Below are 22174 nucleotides of genomic sequence, written 5' to 3' on the forward strand. Positions count from 1 at the left end.
CTGCACTGTTGCAGCAGCTCTTTGGAGGAGTGGATGGGAAGTGGGAAATACAGGGCCATATTCCCATGGCCCTGGTGGTGAAGCATGGGGCTAGGTGAAAACTGCCCTCTCTACCTCATGAATACTTGAATCTGTAATTAAAAGAGAAGAACAAAGTATCTGGAAGATCATAATTTCATAGAGCCTAACCAGCCTGGCTTCAAAAAAGGAAAATCACGTCTCACTTATTGAATTCCTTGAACATGTCAAGGTTTGTAAAGGGAGATAATATCTTTTATTAGACCAATTGATATAGCTGGAAAAAACAGACAAGCTTTCAGGCACAGAAACACTTCTTGTATGTTTTTTTCCAGCTATATCAGTTGGTCTAATAAAAAGTTATTACCTCTGCCCACAAATCTTATTTCACTTAATCCTTAGATCATCACAGTCACAGCACAACTACTTGAAAATGTCAGTAAGGAATGGAAAAAAGGAGAATTATTTGACACAATTTATTTAGACTTCTTAAAGTTCTTCAGCCAGACCATGAGCTTCTACTAAAGCTGAGCAGGTAGGGAGTGAGATCTGGTGCCTTTAGTAAAAGGTATTCCTGGAAGGCTTAAAACTTTAGGGTTACGTAGTCAGTTTTCATCATGGCAAAACACTAACACTGTAGTTTGTGGTGTGGTACAGTTCTTGATTGTAGCAGCAGAATAAATGGATGACAATTATTTAGGCTAATGAGGATGGGTGAAGGTTGTGAGGAATGTCAGAGATACCAGAAAAATACAAGCAAATGGGCAAAGCACCGGAGAACGGAATGTTTATTTAACATGGAGCTAAACCCAGATCTGTTTACAATTAATCTATGCATCTGTCCAGCCAAGAAAGGGACCCGTTTTATGCAGCTCAGTGGAAATCTCTGCACAACTGACGCTTGAGAGGCATGTGTGTAATGATCGTTGCGGTTATATTTGATCCTTGGGACTGCCTCCACCGAGCGCTCTGGGGACCGGCTGCCCCGTCTGGAAAGCAGTGTTAGAGAGCTAGAGAGAATTAGGAAGAGCATCAGAAGCAAAGAGGAGACTTGGCAAACCCTCTGTGAGGAGGGAGATCTGCAAGGCTGGGATTATCTGCCTTAGTGGGAACTTAAAAAGTGTATACAGTAAAGAGCTGGAGAAGACCGAGCGGCAGGCTGTTTTTAACCTGCCCCTACTGCATGTGAAATTAAAAACTGATAAAAGAGTACTTACGTGACACATTGTGCTGAGAAATTGTAGCACCGCTGCCACCGTTAGTCAGGCCAAGATTTTAAGATTGCTAACGGGGCTGGATATTTATATGGCTACCAGGAGTACCCAGCGTTGTGATTCATTGCCGGCTGTTGGCAGGAATACCCAGCCCGTGTCGAGCCAGTCTCTATGAGGTGTGCGGCGTGCCGCCTGCCCCTGGCTCCGGGGCCCGGCCCCTGGGAGCAGGCCTGCCCGGAGGGGCTGGGGGTGAGCGGGGCTGGAAGGGGAAGGGGCCGGGCAGGGGAGAGGTCGGGCGCTCGGGGGCCGTGGGGCCCCCACAGGGGCAGGCCGGGCTCCGTGGGGAGGGCACCCTTGGCGGACGCGGTGACGAGAAGGACGGCCTGGGCGCAGGCCAGGCCCGCGGGGCGCGGGGGGGTCAGCGGCGCGGCCCCTGCGGGCGGCGGGTGCCGGGGCCGCGGGGGCGGGCTGTCTGCCGGAAGCACCGGCGGCAGCGGCGGCGGATGGCGGCCGAGCCGGAGCGAGCGGAGGCGCCGCGGCGGGGGGGTGCTGCCGGGGTGAGCGGGCCCGGGCCGCCGCGAGGCCGCTCTGTCGCCCGCGGCGCGAGCGGGCCGTTAACGGCCGCGGGGCGCGAGCGGCCGCCTCGGGGCCGGGGCCGGGGCCGGGGCCGAGGCCGAGGCCGGGGCGGGCCCCGCTCTCTCTGAGCAGGGGCTCCGGGGTCTTTAACCGCGGCCCGTTCGCACGCGAGCGGGACGAGCGCGGCCGAGGGAGCCTCGGGGCTGGGCTGGGGGACGGCAGCCCCAGCGCACGGCGGCGGGGGCGGGGAAATGGCGTCGTCCGTCCCCCGGGAGGCCTGCCCGCGCTTTCCGTGGGTACCGCCGCGGGGCCGGGTTTCTCTGGGACACCGTGCAGCAGGAAGGGCTGAGCAGCCCGCGGGTGAGATCGAGCAGCGTGACCCACGCACCGGCCGAGGGCTGGGAGGCGGGTGCAGGGTTAACACCTGCAGCTGGTAATGCTTTTGCACTGTTTAGGGGAACGTGTCTCATTGCAGGGCATAGCGTAACTGCAGAGCTGTTGCTTGCGTTTTTCCCCCTGCTCTGAAGCAGCTTTTGTCAGTAACCGTGTGCCCTCTGCTCCTTCGGGTTTCCCCCTGCACTACAGGTACTAAAGATGGGCCGTCGAGCCCGCCAGGACTTCTTCCCAGATGAAAATCTCAGCAGGAAGAATTCCCCGGCTACTTCTCTTGGAGAGGTGGGTGTCCTGTCAGGAGAACCTGTCTGTAATCCTGCTGGTGTCTCCAGCGGAGGATTCTTCATTTCTTCTGAGATTCTTTCCCGCGTGGTGTGCTCTGTCCTTTGAAGTTTGTCCTTAGAGTTGGGACCCATGTGACCGCCATGTCCCTTTCCTGGTGTTGCCCTCTGCATGATGTGCAGTTTTCACACAGGGTCATATCTGGGGCTATGGTTTCTCATGTGTGAGGTATGGAGAGTAGCATCAAAAGGACTTGGGGCCTCTCCCTCCTGTACATGCATATCTTCCATGGGAATTAAAATATGAGCAGGCACATCATTTTGTGACCAATTTCGCCACCATCTATGGTAGCAAGAGAGAATACAGGTAAGCAGATGCCTTACTTTTGCACTTTGCTTTTGCTAGAGCCAGAGTACCGTATCTGAGATGGTCAGTATCAAGTTTGTGGAGTGACACTCTTTTTCCTTTCCTCCATGCACAGGCTACAAAGGTGATGCTAGGAGCCAGCTTTGCAGCATCTGAGACTTTGTCTTGTGGGTAATAATATGCAAACTCAGTTCCCACTTGGCTTTGGAAGAAAAACTTTTGTTCAGAGTCTGTTCTGTCAGTACATCTTCAAAAAATAGAAGAAAGTCTGGAACTCCTCTTTCACAGGAGAGTGAGGCCAGAAAGATGAGATCTGAACCCTTTTGATTCACTTGCCTGCTTAGCACTGCAGAATGCTCAAATTCTATCTGGAAGTTTGCTCTCTGATGTTAGCATGGCTTCTCCACAGCCATCTCCTGCTGGAAGGAGCACCTGTCAAGAAATGTCATACAGATTTTGCTCCCTGATACCTTCAGAAGGACAAAAGGGTCATCAGACTTCCACCTTAATTGACAGTGATATTTGTTTAAATGAGATGATACTTAGCTTTTTGCAATGCCAGTCGTAGTCTCCAGCATACCGTATTCTTGGCTTCTTTAAGTTGCAAGCCCACTGCTGGCTACCCTGGCACCAAGTGTGCTTCAGGCTACTGTGCTCAGAGCCCTGGGACCTTCTGTCCTGGGAGTGGCTACTCCCTGATCCTCTGTGCCGTGACAAAACTCTCCTGTTACACTGAATAGCCGTGTCCCAGCGATCTGTGCCGAAATGGTTTTGTGGGGGGATATTTCCTTGGAGTCCCTGTGATGCTGTTGAAAATACACTGTTATGGCTTAGCTTACAATAACAACTCATAGAACAGGCTTTTTTTCTGGAGAAAGTGTGCTCTTTTCTGTTGATAGGCATAATGGAGAATCATCTCCTGCCTATGTATTCTCCCCTCCCCGGGTATGCTATAGGAGTTCAGGAGGGATTACGTGAGGGAGTTTGCAGAAGGTGTAATTTAAGAAATCGAAATAACCATGGGCCTCATAGGTAAAGTCTTAAAGAAACCAGCTGGTGGTTTAAGTGGGTGTAATCGTTGGTTAGCCTCCAGATTAGGGTGGCTCACCGTCAGATCGTTCTCTTACTGGAACTGGCTGTCCTAGTTTATGGACTGACTCCATGGTTAGAAAGCGACCAGGGCATGATGTAGGGGTTCAGCTGACTGACTGTAACTTACTGCAGTTGTTCGTGGTGTGTCTTGCATCATAGCCATTATAAGAGCTGGGAAGAGATCATAAAGGCTTCAGTCCCTGCGTACCCCTGGAGAGGACTAAGAAATAGTTACAATCTTCTGTTTGAAAGCAGTCAGTTTTTCAGCAGCAGAAGGGTGAGAACTTCCACGCCTTACAAGATTCAAATATGTTATTACTGGATCTTAACTAGCAGGAAGAACCGTTTGTGTCAATAGTCTCCCTTCAGACAGTTCTTTGTTGCTAAATGTTGCTGTTAACTGAAAACCTTGGAGCTACTGGAAAAGAGACAAAATCCACTATAAATAATCCTCAGCCTTTTCCTTTGCTCCAGAATTGGAGGCTTCTCATACACGCTCATATTTGATACCAAAGTGAACATTTAACAGAACTAATATTGTTTTTTCCTTCACCCTAGATTGGCAATCATCTTTTACTTTTCTGGAAGCTTGGCCTTGGCTTGCCTCCAAGTGGTGGGGTCAGCTGTTACAATGGATGTCTCATTCAGCCATCTGATCATCTTGAAACCTTTTCAAGGAACCTTCCCAAAAGAAATGCGAAATAAAAAAACCTGTACTTTTTTCTGGAACTGGCAGTAGTGGAGGAGGCCCCATGTAATTAATTTCAGCATAGGAGGCTTTATTCTTATAACTGATTTTGGGGTTTGTCTTAAACCTTTGCCATATTCACACCTTCATGTGCAGTTTCACATTCAAGATGGTGATTCTGCCCTCAGTAGTTCCTCAGAGTTTTAAAACTGTTTTAAGATTCACCTTGACTTTTTTTTTTTAATTCCATGTCAATCCACCCAGTTTCTACCCAGCTCAAATTTCTGGTATGTACATACCATTCATGCTATTGTTCTGGTCTTTTCATGACACTGAGAACCATCCAGGAAGTGTTTTCCAGTCAGGGCAGCTTGCTTGAAGGAAGTAAAAGTACCTGTCTATCCATATTTCAACATTTGGGCTTATCACAAGGAAATTCACTTTGAGGGGTGAACAACTCTTAACATAAAAAGATCTTTGTTTTGAAGTCAATAGGCAAATCATCTGACTTGGAGATTAGATCTTATCAGATTACTGCTGATCTCTCCTTGACTTGGACTCTTGTCTTCTGAAAGAGACTCCAAACAACGGCACATCTCTTCAACTGTGTGTCTTCTCTCACAAATGTGTTGTTAAAACCTCCTTCCCTAGGGCACAACTGCAATCTCTTGTGCCTTATAGCCTAATACACTTCCCCCAAGCTCTATGAGAACAGTATGATATCTTAGTATCTTTTCAGTGCCTGTTGTGTGTATATATCTCCCACAACAAGTTCCTTAACTACAGCGGTATATCTGTAATTCCTCTGCCCAAATCTCTATTTGATAATTCCCATTCCTATGTGGAAGTATCTGCATTACCTTCAAATTTAGACCTCTGTCTCCTCAAGGGGCTCACTATGGTTCACAAAGCTCAGAGTCTGCCATCTGACATGCAGAACACTCCTGCCTTTTCAGAAGTACAAGTAATGACAAACAACACTTTAGCTATGTATTATTTCATGAGGCAAGAAGGAACATGATTGTTTGCTGTAATTGGTGCAGTCAGCATCCTCCTGCAGCAATGGCTGTGCGTGTTCCTGGCCTTTAGAGCTCCTTGGCAAATCAGCAGGCACTTCTTGGGCACCCAGGGGAATATGCCGTAAATGGGAATTCCTAGAGATAAATCTGCTTTGCTGCGTGCCAGAACTCCGCATTTCAAACATTCATTTTCAGAGGGGTAATGTATCCATTTTTCCATTGGGAGGCCTTTCCCATCCCCTGGCTTGATGTGTTACTTTTTACTCATCTTGATGCTATCAAGTTTCTGACAAAATGGGACAAACTCAAGCTGGTCATGTTATTTGTATAATGGGAGGGGCAGATCATACAATGAGATCTGTTGAAGATCTTTGCTGTCCCATCCTACCAGGACTTCTGGACATTTTTATAGAATAAAAGTAAAACCTTTTTCCTGGCTCTAACATCACTGCATCCAACAGCCTGAATGCTGGCTTGATGACATCCACCAAAAGAAGCTGTTTGGCCAGGTTTGGAGCTCTTGAGGAGATTGATTTGGAAAGCTGAGTGGAAAAGCCTTTTTTTAAAATATATCAGCAAATTTTTCCTTTTCTGTGGCTCTTCTCGGCAAGAGTGAACTATTTGCTGTTTTGTAAGAAATCAGCATGCAAAAATATTGTAATGTTATCCTGCTTCCACAGTCTGTTTTCTCTTCATTCTACAGTGATGGGATTTCCTTGGGACCTTGTTCAAGAATTCCCTCGTTTCTACCTCTTACCATCTCAGTACTATGTTGTCGGTGTCTCTCTGGCAGCACTTTGTAGATCCTTTGAGTGGAGACTGCTTTAATAGGCAATATGTCAGCCTAAAGGATGAGGGTTTTCCAGGCTATGTTGAGAATATTTCCACACAGGTGGGACAGGATCACTTTCACTTTATATCAGGGTTTGCCCAAAAATAATCTAATTTCCCTGCTGGTTCTCTTCCTCATGTTTCACCAAAGCCTGGGAAAGGCTCTGTGCTTTCATTTCTGAATGTATGTTCTTCTCTTGTTGTCCTACCTGATATTTGTAAGCTTGCCTGTGTAGTTGTGGTCCTTGGCTGATAGTTAAAAAGTGAGCATTTCTGTGCTGTAAAAAATACCTTATTCAGGATAGATTCATGTAGACAGACAAAAGCTTGGGCCACCTCCACTGCATATTTGAAGGATGTTCCCACAGGTGAATTTTGCAAAGCAGCTATTTGGACTTCCACCGTCCAGCTTACAAACACTCCTGGCAGTGATTCTTTAGGCTGACATCCAGGCATCGTTTAAATAGGACTCGGTTACCTAACCCAAGTGAATAAACAACTGCAAATCAGTTGCTGAGGGTGAAATCCACGTGGAAGATTGCTCAAAGAAGTGGTTATTTAAATGCTTTTCCAACATGTGTTGTCCAGCTGGATTTCCTTCCGTTACCGTGAGTCCTGTACCACTTGCGCTCTGTACATCCAGAGAAGCTTAGGTCATGTTGGGGCCCGCAGAAACCTTTCTGCTCTCGGGTGTGGGAACACGTGGGTCCCTGGCTGCCAGATACACACTTCCAACAGATTTTACCAGTTGGGCAAATCTGATTTCATTTACGCTGCTCACTGATATGGACAATTCTGTACCCCAGCTGCCCTAACCTGCATGTAGCCTCGCTCTGCTCCTGTCATGGCAAGACCGTAAGATCAGATGATAGTACAGACACTAAGTGTACTCAGATACCAAACCACTTTAATCAGAGATATATGCAATTATTAATCACATGACTTCCCTGTTCCACAGGAGAGATGATGCAGTCCAGAAGAAAAGTCAGGTGGGTTAGTGTAGTGTTTCCAGCCATCCTGTGTGTACTCCTGCCGCAGGGTCATGGGATACCCTAGATTCTCTCCCTGAGTGATTCTGAACACTCATTTCCAGGATAGCATAGAGATTACCGGGTTCTTAATTGCCTCCTCCTTGCATTTGGTGCCTAACAAACTGGTTGTTGCCACTGCTGGTGCTGGCAGTCTGCTCATCAGAAAGGTTCTCCACCAGTTCGCAACTTTCACAGTGATTAACAGGCTGCTTTCCTTGAGTTACTCATCTACCCCATAACCAAGGTTCTCCCTTATACTATAGGGTTAGCTAAAGTTCATCTACTAAAGCCAACACTCTTGTCAGCTATGCCTATCTTATGGTAACTGCTACAGCTCCTGCTCCCAGTGGAGAGTCTGAGGTTGCCTTGAGAAACAGTAGCTCCTGAAAAAAGGGCTGCAGCCTGCTACAGTATATAACCCCTAGTATGACCAGTCCAGCGTCATTTCTGGTCTCTGGCATGGTTGCAGAGCCTATCCATACAAATCTTTCTAGCGTCCAACACACCTGAATAATTTGGGGTTTCTCATGCTATAGGGAGAAGGAACTAAGTCTGTTCTCTTCTTGCTCTCATTTGTAGTTTTTTTTTTTTTCTTTAGTATGCTTTTCAAGGTCCGATTGCTGGCAGACTTTCCTGCCATCGCAGTCAAACAGACTTGCTTTATAGTATCACAGTTGGTATATGCATAAATTACTGTAGATATAAAATCTTACAATAGTGGGATCAACTTTGTGCTTTGTTCAAGTGAGAAAGGTTGCAAAGCATGTGCTGCAGGACAGCCATTCCTGTCTGTCTTCAAGCTATTTTGTGCAGGCTTCCATAGTTCTTCCTTTTAACTTCTTTCTCTCTTTTTTCCTCCTGATCCATCTAGGATGAAGACACTGAGGAAAAGGTTGACCATGTAAGACTAGAGGCTTTCTAGGTAGATGCTGGCTCCTCTGAAGGGGAGTAGTGGGACTAACCTATTCATGTGTCTGGAGACTTAAGAGGGGACTCTTGTACTGGAGAATATGACAAAGTTTGCCTCAGATACAGTGCCTTTCCTGCATCCTCTGTTTCTATTGCTGACAGGTTTTTTTATTATCTTTGTAACAGCTGCTCTTATCATCTGCTGCATCTTGTTCTGAGGTCACAAATGTATATGTGGCCGTTGGAAAGATACTCTATTTTCATTTAAAAGTCAGGGCAGCAATTAGCTGATAGAGTACAAAACCTGACTGAGCCTAGATTTGCTGTCCAGTATGGTTAGCTTGCTCCCATAACATGCAAACTTGTCTTCAGGGATTATGCAGTCTCGCTGGTGCCCCAGAGGAGAAGGCCAGCCAGTAGTAACAAGGATGTGTGCCTTTGTATTTTCTATGAGTCTTTCCTTTTTATTGCACTAGCACTAGCATGCTATTATCTGCAGTTAATAGGATCGTATAGTGCTTCTTACCAGGCTCCTGTTATACAGAGAAAAAGAATACACATATCCTTTCTCATCCTGCAGCAAAGCTAAAATATATCTCGGCATTCATTTGGCATTAGAAGCCAGGGTGGTGCTGTTCAGAACAACCTGAGAACTAGTACCTGTTTCTGTTAAAGTCTTTGGGCTAATTGTCTTGCACTCTTTCTAACCATGGAATTGGTGTTGTCCAATTTTTCCTGGCTAGAGTTGCTCTCTGTATATGTTGGACAATTAAAGCGTCCTCTCCCGTACTCTTAATTCCTTGTGCTGAAGCACCAGCCCAGTACTGGTAACATAGTAGATTCATTTGTGAAATTTAAAGCCCAGAAAAGAAACCCGTATCACCCATCTCATTAATTCTGGCCTCAGAAGGGTATGCTCATCACAAGGAGTCAAGACTATTCAGATTAGCTCAGTTTTCTCTTGGTAGTGCTAGAGATGATATTGTAGGAAAGATCCACTGGGTTTATTCGTCAGTGATGGATGGTTCAGGACTATGCCCAGAGCACTTTTCCATTTATCAGGCAAAGAGACCTCCTACTGATGGGTTTAGTTTTGGGGACTGGTTACCCAATAGAAATTTTTCCTGATAATTGATCTAAACTTCCCCCCACACACGCTGGAACCAGTCCTTACAGTCATTTCACTGGAACTAATTCTACCTCCACACAGTGCCCTACATTGATTCCCAAGGTCTGCTGTACTGCATGGTGGCTGGTCATATGCCACAGGCGCCTTCTTGCTCCTGGCTGCTAAATTTCATTAAAATAACTAAACTGATGTGACTCTTCCACATGAGCAATTGTTGTTGCCTCAGGGATGTTATGCAATGGTGCCTGGCAAGGAGATTTTCCTTAGTATGAAGCGATCCCTGCTTTGTTTGTATAATTCCTGCACCCTTTATTCAGGCTTATGCTCTTAAGCATGACAGTCGCACTTTATAGTATTCTTCCATTTGTAAATACCTGTGAAGGGTAACAAAATGGTTAACTGAGTGTTGAGAAATCCAACTGATCAGTAAGCTGCTTGTGACTTACAATACTATATGCTTACAAACTTCTGTTAATTATATCGTAAGTCTCTTCCAAACCAATTATTAGTGGAACTTTATATTATAAAGTGTGATCCAAAACTTGTTGCAGTATATCCCTCCCTTAGTCATTGCCTGGCCAAGCTGAAATACTTGGCTTCTTGAATCATTTGTCCCAAGTTGGCCCCTTCGTCCCCCTGATGGCTCATGTAACCCTTCTCTGAACTCCCTTTGGGCTGTGCTGAGTGTTACAATCTGAACTCTTCCTGGATTTGGTCCCTTTCCTCTTGCTGCGCTGAAGATACTTTGTGGCTGCCTGAATACTAGCAAACAGCCTCATCTGTGCTGTCGATGTGAACATACCTGCTGAAGTCCTGCCCTCCAGCCATCTGCCTGCTCTGAGACTTGTTTTGCATCCCCTGGCAAACCACTCATCTTGGATCTGAATTTTTGCCAGTTGAATCACTCATTTGGCTGCACCTTCCAAGGCTGCCTGGGACATTTAGCCAAAGGCTGTTAGGCTGATCAATGGTATAATAAAGGGTGTATCCTAATATCTCATTTAATTTGCAGAGGCAGAATAGGCAGGAGTATGAACATGGCTGTAAGCCAAGATTTTGCTGGGTTCTCTTCCTGCCTTTGCCATGGATTTGCTTTGGGGCCTTGGAGAAGTCTCCTCTAGTTTGCTTTAGTCCCTGTCTGAAAGGAGGGCTAGAGCTTTATGCAGAACTGTGGGGATTCCCTAAACACAGATCCACAGCAGGATTTAGATGCCTTATCCTCATAGCAGAATCCACAGCCTGTATTAGGTGCCTGTGGAGTATGTAGACAATCTCAGGATGGGCCTGTGGATCTATTAAGGTGGTAAAGAGTGGCTGGGGACTGCAGTGTGTCTGAAACCCTGTCCTTCCGTGGAGTTCTGGCCCCGTTCTGAGAGCTCTGGGAGCGCATGTCCCTGCACTAGCAGTGAGTGATCCTGATCCCCATGCTGTGTTTTGTAGCCTTCAGCAGTGGAGCAGGGCTTTTCCTTGCCTTCAGGGACCTCCAGGGATGTCAATGTTGAAGCCACACACTTTATACATAAACTTAAAGATTAAACCCACCATCTCCTTTCCAAGCTGGAAGATACTGATTTTATTGTCCTCTTCCTCCTCCTGAAAGATGTATCAAGTAATGTTTCCCACCTCCCTAGAGAATATTATATGTAATGACAAAGCTATGAGCTGTTCTGGGTCCGAGAAGGCTCTCAGTCCTTTCTCCTGAAGCCGCTCTGCTTTGCAAATGGAACTGAAAGAATTTTTGGGCCACAGGGAAGGACTTTCTAACTGAAGGCAACATTTGAGCAGGAAGACATCTGTTCCAGTTCTAATGAGTCCAGCTGGGACCTTGTTCTCTAGTTATGTTTTGGTAGACATGTCATAGGTAGTCTCAAGGTCCTTCATGGACTAAATTGGGGAGAGTACCTGATTCCTGACTCTGAGCTAGGTGGATGCTGACCTCTGTGGCTCTATATCACTCAAAGTTTGAGATGACATGCTTTAAGGCAGCAATTGGAAAGAGGATTTGAGGATCTGACCTTTCTAGAGGGGCAACCAAGTCCTTCTGTAGTTCAAGTTCCCAGTGCTTTTAAAACAATTTGGGTGGAAAAATGGGCTGTTGCTTTTCAGGTTAAGACAAGAAGTCAGGAACAATTGTTTTCAATGAATGTTTGTTGGAAGAACAACTATAAAAAAAATTTAAGTACCTGGAGTGTGAAACCACTTCTGGACTTATGTTGCTAGGTTGCCCACTTCTGTGGGGTTGTTTGAGTGAGTGTATTTGCTTCCTAAAATATAGTGCAGAATGATGCAGAGATCCCCTAGTGAGAAGCAACTTGCACTCTACCTGGGGAGGTACCAGCTTGGTTACCAGAAGTACCTAAAGCTAGACCGTTTCCAGAGTGGAGCTGACTCACGTGGATCCTGCTTGCAGGTGTGTCTGCACCTGTGGTGTAGACATGGCCTGGGGCTTGATATGATCAGGGCCTTTAATCAGAGCGGTATTTTCCTGACCCAGTTCTTACCCTCACACAGTGGTTGGCACCCAGCTCCAAACTCTCATTCCATTGTCTGGTCTGGTCTGGATCTGCGCGGCAGCCACCCCCCAAGTGCTCTTCCCCACATCCCCTGAAACTTAAAAATGTGTGACTGAGGAACCCAGCACTGGCTGCATGCAGTTGGGTGCTTACTGGGGGACCTTATTTGTGTAAAAATAATCACAGTGGTTTAGGCACTGTCCAGCCACTCTAGTTCAGGGAGTTCATGACCTAAGAAGTCATGTATAATTGTAATGCAGTCCCTTGTAGCCCTTTTTGTATCTACAACTTGCATTACAGTAACATCTAGGGAGTCTTGGTGTGTGGCTGGGACAAAAATTTCCTGTTCCCAAAGACCTTACAGTCTGTCTGTGTTGTTTTTCTCTAGCATCCTGTTCTGCCCTGTGATCTTCAGCTTGCAGAAGAGCCCTTACCAGGGGCTAGCTGCATTTTGTATACCGCACATTGCCAGGGTTTTCCCTTCTTAGGCATGCAGTTGGGAGTGGGGTGGACTGGCAGTAGATAACTCTTGAAGAAACTGCCATCTCTCAGAACCTGGGAGGGTTCTCTGAGGCAGAGTTTCCTGTAGCTGTTGCATGTTGTGAATGCCCTCCCATTTGTGTGTTTGTCCTGGGCTGAGCTGAATTTGTCCCTCCATGTCCCAGAGTTTCTGTCATCTCTTTGGATTCTTGCATTGTGCTATTAAACACCCTCCACCAAAGGGAACCAGCATCCAAGGAAGCAGTGGCTTTTTTACCTGCCTCCATTTTACAGGGATTGCTTCTTTTTTTCCAGTGGTCTTCTGGTTTCTTGTAGAAATGCTGGACTCCCAGCCTGTTCCTGGGGACCGCTCAGCTGGAAGTTGGCCAGATTCTCCAGGAGGAATCTAAAAAATGCAGCTGAACTTTTGTTCCCTAATTAGGCCAACTTCCCCAGTGTGAGCCCCAGCACTGCATGGCCTGGAGCTCCCCAAGGCTTGCAGTGCCTCTCTCCCGTGCACCCCAAGTGGCTGGCCAGCAGGGCAGTTATTTTCAGCTTTCTGAGGTTATCTACTAGCCTTTTGATGACATCTACTGAAATAGCATTTCTAGTCAGCCATGTTTCCCAGCCTTTCTAGTAGTAACCTCCCTGTTTGGCTACCTTGATGTGGATTAGGGACAATCGCATTGAAAATAATTTTATTGAAAGCTTTTCCTTTTCCACACATTTATTTCATTTTTTGAGTGCTCCTGGACCCACCTGATGGTAGCAAAAGAACTATAGGAGTGGTGGAGATGGATGGGAACATGTCTGACTATGTAGCACAAGGTAGTAGCAAACTGTTTGAGAGATGTTCATGTGTAGGAGCGCTGGAGGGGCACTGCTGTGTAACTGTGGGTTGTGAGAGGATTCTATCTGGTAACCCCTTGCTCAGAGAATCAGATCGTTGTGTGCTGCTTCACTGTTTTCATGCAGGGGAGAGCACTAACTCTTGAGACAGGCTAAGGTGCCAAATGCTGCAATATGACAGCTTTCCTAGCAGGTGCACATGTAAGCTGACTAGGTAGCTGACCATTGTTTTATGGAAGAAATTCTTCGTAGCTGTTTAACAATATGAGCTGCTCCTTTACCTGCTGCGATAGATGACAGAGAATATTTAAAGCCCCCCAAGAACTTTTTCTGTCTCAATAGCACTTTACCTAGTAAAGGAGGGTCAGTGACCATGAAGAAGGACAGTTTGTGGATGAGATGGAAATCCACTATTTTCTACTAGGCATTTAAGACATGCAGAAGTCCTTGGAAGGGATTCATTAAAATCAGATGCACTACTTGAACCGTCTGCGGACATGATAAAGAGGGCTAGCAGAGATGGGCTGTTCTTTGCAAAAAGCTGAGGCTTGCATAGATCTGGGAATTGAGCCCTTTTTGATATCATATGTGCTCTGAGATTGGTATAGAATGTGTTATGTGGCTGCTTGGAAGCAGAGGGGCTATTTGACTTACAGCTCCTTAATTGGCAGCAGTCTAAACTAATTCATCAGGCCTGTTTGTGGAGATTTGCTTTTCCTCAGTCAGGGGAGCCTCAGGCAACTTGCTGGAGAAGAGGAAACTCGAGACTGGCCATACTTCTTTCTTTCTGCTCCATGGTCAATATTGGATAAAAACAAGGCACCTACATACTGTATAAAATCTCACAGTGTTTGTATATTGGGCAGAACATAGATCCCACATGTTTTAGGAGATGTATTACATGACAGAAAAATTGTGTGTCCTCTGTTGCCTGCTGTCAATGTCATTTGAGTCCCTGCTTCCCTGCACAGAGTGGTTGCTGTTTCAAAGGAGTTGTCATGTTGATGAAGGTAAATTAATCCATATTTCCAGACCTGCCTGAGAATCCGAGGGACCCACCATGTCTGTAGTCTGCCTGTGTCGTGGTAGGTCCTAAAAGAAACTTTGCTGGACTCTCAGGATCCAGAGACACACAGGGTAGTTGCTTCCATGAGGGAAGCAACATCCAACGAGCACCTTCAAAACTGCAGACATGATCTGACAAGTGGCCTGGAAATTTCTGCCTTAATGGAGAAGCCAAATTAGAATTCTACGTGTCTGATAAGAAAGGGCCTGACTAGAGATAAAGAAGAAGGTAGAGTTTCTACTTTAACGCAGGAGAGATGGAATTCAGGCCCATCATTTTTCAAAGGGAGAGATAAATACCGATTATGGTGGTAGTATGAAAGTGTTGGTAAGGAAGGTGGCCTGAGAAATACTGGAAAAGTGCCTTCACAAAAATGGTGAACTGAATTTCTGAGAAAAAATAAAAAGCCCAGACCATGGCAGTGTTCCTTGAAAAAGTGGATGATCTGCAGAAACTAAGGTAGAGGAGATCTTCTGGAGATAGATAACTGACAAAACTTAAGTGGAAAAGCAAACCGCAGCAAGCAAGTGGTTAGTTAATGCTGTGGAAGAGACTGAGCAGCAAGAGGTGAGGTGAGAGAGAACACTGTTGTCAAGAGCTGGTGGAATCTCAGTGTTTTGGACATCAAACCATTTGAGTGTATAGCTTAGCTTTGCATTTGGGAATGTACATAAAAATCTTGCCCAAGTATAACATATAGGTACCAATAAGTTCTGATCATTTAAAGCCCCCAGTCTTTTTCACCAAAAAGGTGTGTTCAGGAGCACGTTTGCTCCATTACAGAAGAACAATGTCCTCTGTTTCTGCTCTGCTCCCTCTGGGGTTGACGTTCTTCCCACTTTCTGCCTCAGGCTCTTGCAGCTGCAATGTCCCTACCTGTCACCATATTATGGCAACGCACATTGTGTTCTCAATTGCAAATTATGCTGAGGTTTTGGAAATGTGAAAGTATATGAAGGTAAGTTTATTTACTTGACAAAAGTGCATGTGGCATGTGACCTTATTACAGCACTTTCCAGGCAACTAACAAAGAAAAGCTATTTATCCTCAGCTGACAGTTAACATTGCCTTTCCTGTTGCTAGTGCTCCTGTGGGCAGTTCAAAAAGAATTACCTGATTTATTGCAAGAGCAATAAAAGACCTGTAGGTATTTGTGAGGTGTTTGTCAGGGTCTGACAGACATTCAGGGTTGCCTGGTGTGTTTGATCAATGGGAAGACGTTACAACATTGGCAAGACATTGCAATCAAACCCCTAGATGCCATGGAGTCATTCCCTGTGCAAAGACTGGGGCATTCTCATCACCCTCTGATCTGGAGTGCCCAACTTGAGATATCTTGGATCTGAAGGCTAGTTTTGATGATGAGGGAATTAAATTGCAGGTGCATTGGAATGCCCTGGAGATGCTGCATTTTCCCTCAGCCTTATGGCCCAGGTTGTTTGGTGACATTTGTGTAACTCCGTGCACCTTTGCGAGGAGTTGTGAGGCTGTGTCGGGAACACAGCCTGCTGGCTATCTGGGAGATGGTGTGAGAGGAGGAGGGAGGAAGGTTGTTTGCATGGGAAGGATCTGTGTGGGAGGGAGTGTGTTTTTGAGGTAGGGGTGTGTGTAATGGGAATAGGGATGTTTATGTGGGCATGCACGCCCATATGTGGTGTGTTTTTCCCCTTTTTCCTGGGCTCTGGGTGTGTCTAGATCAACTGAATTCAAAATGCTCCTTTTTTGGCACTGTAGCCTCTTCTCTGGTTTGGCATCTTAAGAATCTGGGGGAATCATTTAAAGATCAGAAAACTCCATTCACTTGGGCCCCTGAAGGCTTCACATTCTGTGACATGGTCATTCCAGTCGACTGAGCTCTGTCCCCTGCGGATGAGCCCATATAAGGAGGCTGTTTCCTGCGTTTCACGCTCCCTGCCTGTCCCTCTGCCCTCCTGTGCTCCCTTTGCTGAAGAAAGCTGGTATTTTGGGACTGCAACTCCTGCCTCATTCCTGCTCCCTGTTTATTTTTGGAGGATGACTATTTTTGCTCCTATCAGGGAGCTATGCAGGGTCGTGCCCCCTCCCTGCAGCAGGCAGCGGCTGCCCCTGGCAGGCTCTCTTCATTTCCCACACTCACAAACAATGCTTCTGCTTCAAGAAATAAACATGGGAGACCCCTACCATCCGGGGTTAGCTCAACCCCTTCCCCATCTGTGGCAAGAGGTAATTTGGCTTTGGCTCAATGTTGACCCCACCAGACATGCAAGGTCCCCTCCGTCAAGTCAAAAATCCTCACGAGTCACCCAGCCCATTCCCTTTCTTAATAAAAGCTGTAGGAGCCACCTGTTCCCCCCACCATTGCTCCAGCTTAGACTCCTTTGCAGTTACCACTTTTCCCCATTTTGGGACATCTTTTACCCAATCATCCTTTCTCATGATGGTCCCTTCACCGCTCCTCATAACCCATCTTCCCTCAGTGGGCACCATCAATTGGGAGCTGTATAAACTGACATTCATGCACTGGGTTCAGTTTGCCCCTCTGCTTTCACCACTGCCTGTCATGCAAAACACTGAAGCCACTGCTGTACGAGGTACTTCAGACAGGGGGAACCGAGTGCAAAACTGCAAAAGGCAGCGGGCAGCTCCCACATGGTGGGAAATCATGGCCCTGCTCTTTGAAAACTCCCATCGTAAGCCCCAAGCTGAATTCCTGTTTTCTCTTGCCGCGTGGCAGAGTGCCACACAAGACAATGCAAGAAAATAGCAGGGAGTGTCTTTAAGCTCCAGATGAACTTCACCTTTAGCATTTCAGTGGTGGCAGTGGTGGGATTCATCTCACCTGACTTTAGAAGTGTTTGGTATGGCTGCCTGTATCTGAACTGGGCATCTAAGCTCCTATTCTAGGCAGTGGACAAAAGCAGATGCTTTTTAGGAACAATTCCTCATCTAAAACAAGATGTCTAGAACGAGCTGACTTGTAACCTAGGAAATGTGTAACATGTGATACCTTCCACTGAAATGTGGGCAGCAGTAACAAACAAGTTCCCAGTGAACCATATTTTGCCAGGAGAGTGCATCCTCTGTGGATCAGTCTGCTACTGCATGTCCTGGACAAGTCAAAGGCACGCAGACCTGAAACATGTCAAGATACTGAATAGTGATACACCTTTTGCTTAACAGAGACACTTAAAAACCTGTCCTGCAATATTTGTCTTCCTTTTATTTTATGAATGAACAGCATTTTAAACACTGTCTCTCCATCTATTATTTGGTAAAGTGTTACATTAGTATGTGTGGACCTGGTGTCTCAATTGGCTTGACTTTGCCTTGACTGGAGCTAGCTGTAACATGTCTCTTCTCTTTATTAAAGGGTCCACCACCTAAACCCCCACGCCGGCAAGGAGGCTGGGCAGATGATCCCGTACTGGCACCTACCAAGTGAGTCCTCACCACTGGCCTTATTAAGGGGGGCTTAGACATGGATTAAGTGAACGTCACTAGTTGAGCTTTGCTCTCCCAGGCATTGGAACAGTTTTTCTGGATCTTGTAGATGGCTTGTGTCTCCAATATCATTGTAACTCCTTCAAACCATTTGAAGTATTGCTCTTGCTTGGTTCTGCTGGCTAATGCTCTTTATAAATTGGCTTGGTGGGGCTCAGAACTGTGTACATGTTGCTGTCTGCCAGAGGTAGTGTATTCCTTACCTAGTCCAGTAACTGGAAGGAGTCAAGAACATAATAAGCATGTTAAATGCAGGAGCTGGGAGGGGGGGATTTGACTGGTTGTGTCCTTTCCAGGAGAGTGACACATGACAGTGCCCCGCTGACAAGAATGCAATGAACAGTTCAGGATTTAGTGATCAGCCTTGACAGTAAAGGTGAAATTTGTCAATGTTTATGTGTGTATGGGGTTATGGTATAATGGAGATGGATGGAGATGGTCAGCGAAAAGAGATGGGAGGAAAAAAGTATACAAATTGTAGAGTGTAAGTTGAGAAGCCTGATGCTTATGAAGGACACCTAAGGGAAAGGAAATATCTGGACATGGTAATAGAATGGGTATGAAAACTAAAGGACAGTTCAGACTGGGAGGAGATGACTTGGTTTCAAGCTATTTGTTATTGTTCAAGCTGTAAAGTTATGCTGGTGTTATATTTCCTATACACAGAGCTGAAGGGCTCAGTCATGGTGTGGTGTGAGATTGCTTGTATACATTAAGGCCTATAATAAGAGCGTGTATGTCTGGACAGATACTTTAGAGGCACTCTGATTTATGGAAAAGTTATGTATTTTCTTTCCTGGAATGCTGAGAATGGGAGAGAACATCCAGAAACCTGTTATACAGTCAGTATTTCTTGGGAGGTGAGAAAGGTGGTCTGTATTCTAGGGTAGCCTTTCTGGAAAACTACTTTTTGGGGAAAATTATCATTCTGTCTCTGAAGAATAAATCAGCTGAAAATCTGGAGACTGGAGTAAAGCAAAGGAATAAAGGTCTCAGCCTGAACTCCTTCTGTTCCTCTCCAGTTTAACTCTGATAATGGTATTATTTTTCATAGCCTGGCTGCAGCTATAAGTTGCCATTGCAAAGATGCATCCACCTCAGGGTTATAGAAAAATGCCACCCATGATCCTGGATCTTTGTAGGACCAAGCAGAAGCTTTATGGAAATGTGATAGCAGAGAACAAGGGTGAATTGCATTGTTTAGGAAAAACAAATTATGTAATTGTTGGCTAGGTGAAGGACTGGATTGGAGGTAATACAGTTATTCAGGGCTGTGCCTAATGTGCCCTGAAGGACAGTGTGCAGGTTCCTAATGTAAAAGCACTGTGCCATGTGCTACTTTAGGATGTTTTCCATTGTTTGACATTAGCCTCATCTGATCGATTTGGAGCAGTAGCTATCACTGGTGCTTCTCCAGCATCCCGATTGCATGGTTTACACATATAGCAGGTGTCTGGAGTAAATTCTCCTATAAGGTTGGGCGCAGTCCAGCTGAAGAGGCAGAATAGGAGATGGGGGGCTGTGAGACCCTGCACAGTGGGACATGAGATGAAGATGTGCCCCTTGCTCAGTCACACATACGATATCATGTCATATCTGACAGCATTATTTTCATTTGTATTAAGAGCTTTTATTGAATAAATTTTCTGAAGGGGAGGTTTGTTCTGACTTTCTTTAGTCGTATGAGGTACAAGGATTTTGTGCAACTAGTTCCCCTGTCTTTTCTTTCCTTCAGCTGTGTATTCTCCCCAAGCTGATCTCTCTCCTTCTCTCCCTTAAAAAAGTCTGAGATGCTGGCCTGTAAGGCTGTCTTTGTGACATATCCCAGAGTAAAGCCTTCATGTGAAAAGTCTGAGTCATCGGCTGATGTCATACCAATGTTACTGTAGCTTTGTTGTTTCTGTTTTCTCAGGCTTTATCTCCCCACAGCTTTTCAACCAATTTGACTCAGTTTGGAAGCCCATCAAGTTAACTTGCTCCAATTTCACTAGTGTAGATGTAGTTAGAATACCATGCTTTTATTGATATATCTGATGTAGGTATAAGCACTTTTATACCAGTGTAACTGAGCTTACACTTGGGAATTGTACTGCTTTAAGTAATATTTTTTTTTCAGAACTGACAGTGTTAAAATGTGGGGTTTTTTTAAGTAGAAAGGAAGGATGAGCAGAGTGGCTACAGTTAGATTTTCTGTGTTGTGTATTGTGGGTCAGATGGGATACTGCAGCCACTTGTGAAATGATATTGTAGCTGTTTATGTGTTATTCTCTCCCCATATGAGGTCTAAGCTTTTAGTTCTGTTTCTGACAGATTCAGCCAGTTGCAACTGCACACTTGTTGCTTTTCCTGCGGGGATATTTAAACTCTTTTCTGCTGTATTTCTAGTTCAGAGTCTTATCCATGTGAAATGATCACTTGAAATTGTTCTTTGTGTTTCCATTTGGCACATGTTAGAGTAGAATTTAATTTGCAATCTGTTTTTCTACCTTTGTTGCTCCCTCTTAGTCCCTTACCTGCCCAGCTCTTGTCATACCTAGGTAAGCTTGCAAATATTCTCACCATCTTGCTGATTCTTTCCATCAGACTACTGCTGTCTCAGACTGTTGCAAGATAGGAAAAGGAGGAAGGCCCTTAAAGTTTTCCAACCCGTAATTCGTTTTGAAATTAATTTGCACAGGTGGCGTGCAAGTAAGATAAAGTATTTTATTATAAGTTCCCATAGCATTTACAGGTGTCAGATATTTAAATTCATGAGAACTATCAAAATAGTGTCTTTTAGTGATAAGTTTTCAAAAGTCAAGCATGGAAATACTACTTTGGACTCCCAGTACCTCTGTAGAACAGCTGTCATTGCTAGGAGTCCCATTTTGTAAATCTGGATAGTGATCAGGACTGCAGGTAAGTGTCTGAGCAAACCCTCAGGCTTGTCCTCTGCAATCAGCAAATAAATGGTGCAAAGGAGTGATGGAAAAATCTTTTTTCCTTACTGACGGGGCCCTCTGCACCTGAATCCACTGTATTTATTTAAATTTGTACTCAGAGAGAAGAATCACTCTCTATGAGAAGAGGCAGTCCCATTGCTGCCCCAGCAATATTCCAGCCCCAGTATTAGAGGAAAGGGGACCAGCCAAGAGCCTAGGCATCCACTTGGGGCCTAGTACCCTGCTGAGATTACATAAATAATAGTAATTACAGCTGGTTTTGCTACAGAAGCAGCTCTCTAACCACTGGATGGAGCCCAAGTGCCATTCTGAACGCTGTGCTGATGTCCTTAATGACATCAGTATTGACACTTGTGACAAGCAAAGCAGAGGTATATTGTCAGGTTATCTCATGCATCAGAAGGAAGAAACACAAAGTGCCTGCCAATGGGAGAAGAAAAAGGGAACTCAGTTTTGCAGACTGGTGAGGATTTGACAAAAGAGAGGTGCTTCTGGGATCCATTTAATTCCAGCTTCTGCTGATCTCATCTGTCTGACTTCCCTTATAGAATTTCTTCCATTTTTCTTCCTGTTAGTATCTTTATTTCTTTGCTTCTTGGGACACTTCCAGTTTACTTGGGTCCTTGATCCCTTTGGTCTTGCAATCAGTCCCTTAAAATTCATACAGTTCTGCAGGCAGCAGCTGGGGTTGTGGTGGAATAAACGCAGCTTGTTTCAGAAGGCCCTGCAAGCAAATGCAAGTGCTGCTTTCAGTAGGAAGTCCCTTCCAGTGCCTGCACGTGTACCACCTTCTATAGGATTGTGGCAGCTTAGCAACACGTGCTCCAGCTACAACTGAAATTTCTCCTTTCTGACTGATAGGTCATACAGAGTTGGAATAATCAAGGCTTGTTTAGGAAAATGACCATGCTGAAGTATTTTGGAACAGAAGTGGTGGTACAGTGTCTGGGAATGCATTTACCAAGAAGGTGAATATTAAGGGCCTGTAGGAAGGAAGGGGGTGTGGTTGGGGTGACCTTTAGAGCAGGGTAATCCAGCCTCTCTGTAGATATCATTTAGGGCTCTGGAGGGTGGGCAATGGTGAGATTGCACCCTGGAGCTGGAGAAAAGTTATTTAAGAGATTAAGAGGGTTTATGATTCAAGGTCTCTAGAGGTAAGTAAAGTTAAAAACCTCCTGTTTCAAAAATATGGGCTTAAACTATCCTGTGTTGTATCTATACGAAATGACCCCTGAGAGTGCCTGGTTTATAGAACCTCTAGCCATCCCTGTCTTGCAAGTGGGAGTAGTAAAGTGC

The 22174-nt window shown here is 45.4% G+C and overlaps 1 protein-coding gene across 5 annotated transcripts in view; it reads left to right on the forward strand.

The window, feature by feature from the left end:
• Window positions 1-1239: 1239 nt before the first annotated feature.
• The window catches only part of IFT43 (intraflagellar transport 43), a 46430-nt gene continuing 25495 nt past the window's right edge, over window positions 1240-22174 (forward strand). The window contains exons 1-3 of one of the 5 annotated variants that reach the window (XM_075503285.1): window positions 1240-1481; window positions 2394-2483; window positions 17806-17873. In XM_075503285.1, the coding sequence (XP_075359400.1) occupies window positions 1404-1481; window positions 2394-2483; window positions 17806-17873 (236 nt within the window). In that variant the 5' untranslated portion in view covers window positions 1240-1403. Of the gene's footprint in view, window positions 1482-1647; window positions 1790-2192; window positions 2242-2393; window positions 2484-17805; window positions 17874-22174 lie in introns of those variants that run through there. The other 4 variants (XM_075503282.1, XM_075503286.1, XM_075503283.1 and 1 more) reach the window with 4 other exon arrangements.

This window comes from Mycteria americana, chromosome 5, assembly GCF_035582795.1.
Source record: "Mycteria americana isolate JAX WOST 10 ecotype Jacksonville Zoo and Gardens chromosome 5, USCA_MyAme_1.0, whole genome shotgun sequence".
Taxonomy (NCBI): Eukaryota; Metazoa; Chordata; class Aves; order Ciconiiformes; family Ciconiidae; genus Mycteria; species Mycteria americana.